Source organism: Bison bison, unplaced genomic scaffold, assembly GCF_000754665.1.
Source record: "Bison bison bison isolate TAMUID 2011002044 unplaced genomic scaffold, Bison_UMD1.0 scf7180017864132, whole genome shotgun sequence".
Taxonomy (NCBI): Eukaryota; Metazoa; Chordata; class Mammalia; order Artiodactyla; family Bovidae; genus Bison; species Bison bison.
This window is the reverse complement of record NW_011494704.1, coordinates 1,018,898-1,023,269: the sequence shown is the minus strand read 5'-3', so window position 1 is coordinate 1,023,269 and position 4,372 is coordinate 1,018,898. Positions and strand designations below refer to the sequence as shown.

General features: G+C 39.3%; 1 protein-coding gene across 1 annotated transcript in view; it reads left to right on the top strand.

Annotated features, from left to right (window-relative positions):
- Positions 1–3,374, top strand: part of MOXD1 (monooxygenase, DBH-like 1) — a 99,185-nt gene extending 95,811 nt beyond the window's left edge. The window contains exons 12-13 of the mRNA XM_010839691.1: positions 1,480–1,648; positions 2,118–3,374. Coding sequence (XP_010837993.1) covers positions 1,480–1,648; positions 2,118–2,285 — 337 coding nt within the window. The 3' untranslated portion in view covers positions 2,286–3,374. The remainder of the gene's footprint in view (positions 1–1,479; positions 1,649–2,117) is intronic.
- The last annotated feature ends 998 nt before the right edge of the window (positions 3,375–4,372 follow it).

Here is a 4,372-nt window from a genome sequence, read left to right as displayed (position 1 = left end):
AAATATTAAAAATGTAGATTCCTCAGCTGGAGGTTAATTCGTTGCTAACTATTGAAAATCGCTGGAACTTCCTCTTGGGGTATTAAGGGAGCCGAACACCTACCAGTTACCCGTGATAATCTCCTGGATGGTCCATAGAACAGACCATGCAAATTTTTGAACTACACTTAAACACTTTTCCTTTTTTCAAGAATCAATAATATAAAACTTATATTTCTTGGACATTTAACATATATTTTTCTTCAGCAGCAAGTAGAAGCAGAGTGTATCATTTTTAAAATATTTTTTCCTCAGTGAAATTTTAAAAACACTGGTTCAATTTTTTTTAAAAACATGTTGCTACTTAGGCAAGCAAAAACAGGGCAACCAGCAGTGGTCAGGCTTTTCAACAGTGTGGACTTGAAATTTCCATTGTTGTTCAATATCTTTTGATATTCTGCAGATTTCTTCATTACACCATTAGCATGGTAGTCTTCAGAACTGAATTCCTATCAGTTATATTGTTAACCAAAGCCAAAACAGTTATGTGAGGAATTGTGGGACTCCAGGGAAGCTTTCTAAGTCAAAACTATTGGTCTAAAAGTAACACTCACTGATGTATAGAACAGGCTTATGGACTCTGTGGGAGAGGGAGAGGGTGGGAAGATTTGGGAGAATGGCATTGAAACATGTGAAATGTCATGTATGAAACGAAAAAAAAAAAAGGCAGAAAAAAAAAATGATTTCTTATTTTGTATGTATTTCTTCTAGTAACTGCTTAAGAGTTCATTAGTACTTTCAATTAGGTTATCTATGTGTGTATAAAAATGAACTAGTATGAAGTCTGTTTTAGAATACAGTACCCCCACTCCAGTACTCTCGCCTGGAAAATCCCATAGACGGAGGAGCCTGGTAGGCTGCAGTCCGTGGGGTTGCTAAGAGTCGGACACGACTGAGCCACTTCACTTTCACTTTTCACTTTCATGCATTGAAGAAGGAAATGGCAACCCACTCCAGTGTTCTTGCCTGGAGAATCAATGGGACGGGGGAGCCTGGTGGGCTGATGTCTATGGGGTCGCACAGAGTCAGACACGACTGAAGTGACTTAGCAGCAGCAAGTCCCCTACATACAAATGCATTTCCTTCTGAGAGTGTATTCATAAGTCCAATTTGTTAAGTCCAGCAAAGTTAGCCTAGGTACCCAGCTAACATAATTGTCTATATAGTACTGTACTGTTATAGGTTTATAATACTTTTCACACAAATAATATGCAGATAAAAAACAAACATAGAAAGTAAAGAAACATTTTTAATCTTACAGTACCATACCTTGAAAAGTGCAGGAGTACAGTGCAACAGCTGGCATACAGGGGTCTGTTTGCATCTTTTTGCATCTTTAAAAGCTCACATGTAGGGGACTTATGGTATTGAAAAGTAATGAAAACACAAAATGCTTTTGTTCTGAATATAACTCATTCTGGTTATTTATTTTATGTTCAGGACCTGGCCTTTCATTATCAAAAGCCCTAAGCAGTATCGAAACCTTTCTTTCATGGATGCAATGAACAAGTTTAAATGGACTAAAAAGGAAGGTCTTGCCTTCAATAAGCTTGTCCTTAGCCTGCCGGTCAACGTGAGATGTTCCAAGACAGACAATGCAGAGTGGTCGGTAAGTCCCACTTTGTTTTAATCTTCAGGGAAAACAGATACTGCATCTTACCTGAATCCACAACAGATAACATGAAAGGAAGGAACAGACAGATATCCACAAATTCAGTTGTCTTTTGATAAGTCTGAGAATTTTTCAGTGATTACGTAGATGCCCCAAAACTCCTGATCCCACTTCCTTATTGTAAAACTAAAGTTGGGATGAAAAAGGAATAAGGTGGGATGAAAGCTTCAAAATGAAATCCAACAGAGCATGTTTTATCTCTTCTTTCTCAAAGGTGTGTCTGACCCTTTCTCCACGTTCCTGGGAATCCCTAGGATTCTGACTGCCTGATGGACAACTTCAGCATCCGTTCCCCCTCTCCCACCCTTTTAACCCCTGCAGAAGTGCAGGGGCTGAGCAAGCTTGGCCGCAGTCCTGCTCTTCAATCACACACTCAGTGGCTTTGTTTCTGCTCTTTGCTTTTCAGATTCAAGGCATGACAGCATTACCTCCAGATATAGAAAGACCATATCAAGCAGAGCCCTTGGTGTGCGGAGCTTCTTCCACTTCCCTGCGTGGAAATGTCTGTCTCGAGCTGCTCCTGAGCTTCGTGGTCCTGGGCAGCTCACTCAGCACCAGGAGCTTGTGGCCGTAACTCTGTCCTGCTTGGAGACCATGGTTTTCCGTGATCTGAGCCTGACATTTCACGTGCTGGTTAAGGACATTTATGGGGTGTGAAGGATGAGGGTGAAGACCTTGGAGACTTCCTTTCACAGGTTCCCTTCCTCCTGTCCCCTCTTCCTTCCCAGGCTTCCTGAGAGATGTCCATCAGGTTCTCATCTTTTCCTCAGAAATATCTGGTAACATGTATGAATCGTTCAGTAAAGCAAAATTGACCTTACGTAACCTCTTTGAAAAATTGGACAAAGTCAAGTAGAAGTAAAAGACTTCTTTATCTCCTGTATTTCATTTTATTGAAATACTTGTTGCTATTTTACTTTTTAAAATTTTTGATTTGATTTCTATATTCCTCTTTTTAAATGTTTTTATCTTAAAGGTGTAAATGGAGGTACTCTCCATTCCAGTGTTCTTCCTCTTCACTGCTCTTTGGTGTGATTTCCGCAATGGAACAGTGGTTCCTCCTACTTTCTTGTAATATCCGGTTCTGTCCTTTTCTGTGAATTATCCATGGGCCCCTGACCTCAACACTTTCTGATGGTGCCCATTCTAGTCTGCTCATTCACTTGAGCCTGAGTCCCAAACTACCCTGAACCCATCTTTTTTTCCCCCTTCCTTGCTCAGCACTGGCCAGGTGAGTTTTTCCTTTGAGCTCTGTCACTATCCAAAAAGAAAGAGGCTATAGAAAACACAGCCGTGGTACATCACTGATTGTAGGCTGAGGAGGAAACGTAGCTGGCTGCAAACTCAGTGCTGTGAGGGGTCTTTTGTGAAGGTCCAGGACAAAGGCCAGAGGGTGTGAACCAGCTGAGGAGGATGTGGGGTCCTCTCTGACCATGTTGGGTATCACACGTGTTGCATACTGGCTCGATTTGAGTCACAGTTGCTATTGTAGATTTATTTTTATATTAGTTAATGAACTAACTTTCCAGAATAAAACTGTCACCAGTCCTGTCACCTTTTTTTGTTCTTTTGGTATAGATCAGCCAAATCTTGTCTTGTGTCTTTTGCTCATTGTCTTAAGCTAAGTTTGTTTGATCATATTAATAAACTAAATGAAATTAAATTTTTGTGTGATATCTTGTATACTCCTTGAGAGAAGCAAGTGGTTCAGTACTGCCCGATTTGCCAGTCACATCAATTAAGAGTGTTGTATTTTTCCATTTCATTTTAAAGCCGTTTCTCCCCAGCAAACAATGTCTTAAACACAAACTATGCATGTGTGTGTGTTTAGTTGTTCAGTATGTGTGACTCTTTGCACCCTATGGACTTAGCCTGTCAGGCTTCTTTGTCCATGGGATTTTTCAGGCAAGAATACTGGAGTGGGTTGCTATTTCCTCCAGGGGATCTTCCCTGTGCAGGGATCAAACCCATGTCTCCTGCATTGCAGGTGGGATCTTTACCACTGAGCCATCTGGGAAGTCCCAACACAGACCATATTGTTTTTTAAATAAATATTGTCTTTTGGAGTTTTTCCTTCTTGATTCTTTGAATTTGTCCACTTAATGGAATGTTTGTAATACTTATGAGGAGTATTTTACTGTTAAGTTTAATTCTTTTTCATAAGTGCTATATCAGATTCTATGGTTTTCCATCCAAATATTTATATAATATGACCATCCCAAACACTCCGTATTTGAAATTTCATGTTTATTTTTAGTTCAGAATTTCTGAATCTGAGATGTCAAAGAAAAATGATTTCCTTTGGAAATTGTGTAATATTTTATTTGTTTTCATTGTTCTCGGTAAGGAAGCTGAACATACTGGCTAGAAAAGGATACACAACTTTTGAAAACTCAAATTTTTGGAGCCAGAGGGAATCTATTTTTCCAGTTGATGTTGCTAAGAATAAAGCAGGTATTCCTCTCATAGGAATCCTCATGAATATATATATATATATATATATTATATATATATAATTTTGAAGCACTGACTCTTTGAAAATTAGGATAGGTTATCTGTTGTATTCAAATCCAGTATAGTAAGGTGGTATTTTATAAGCAGAAAGTGGTCAATTGAATAGACTCATGGCAGCATCCCTTATCCCTTGGGCCAGAGGAGTGT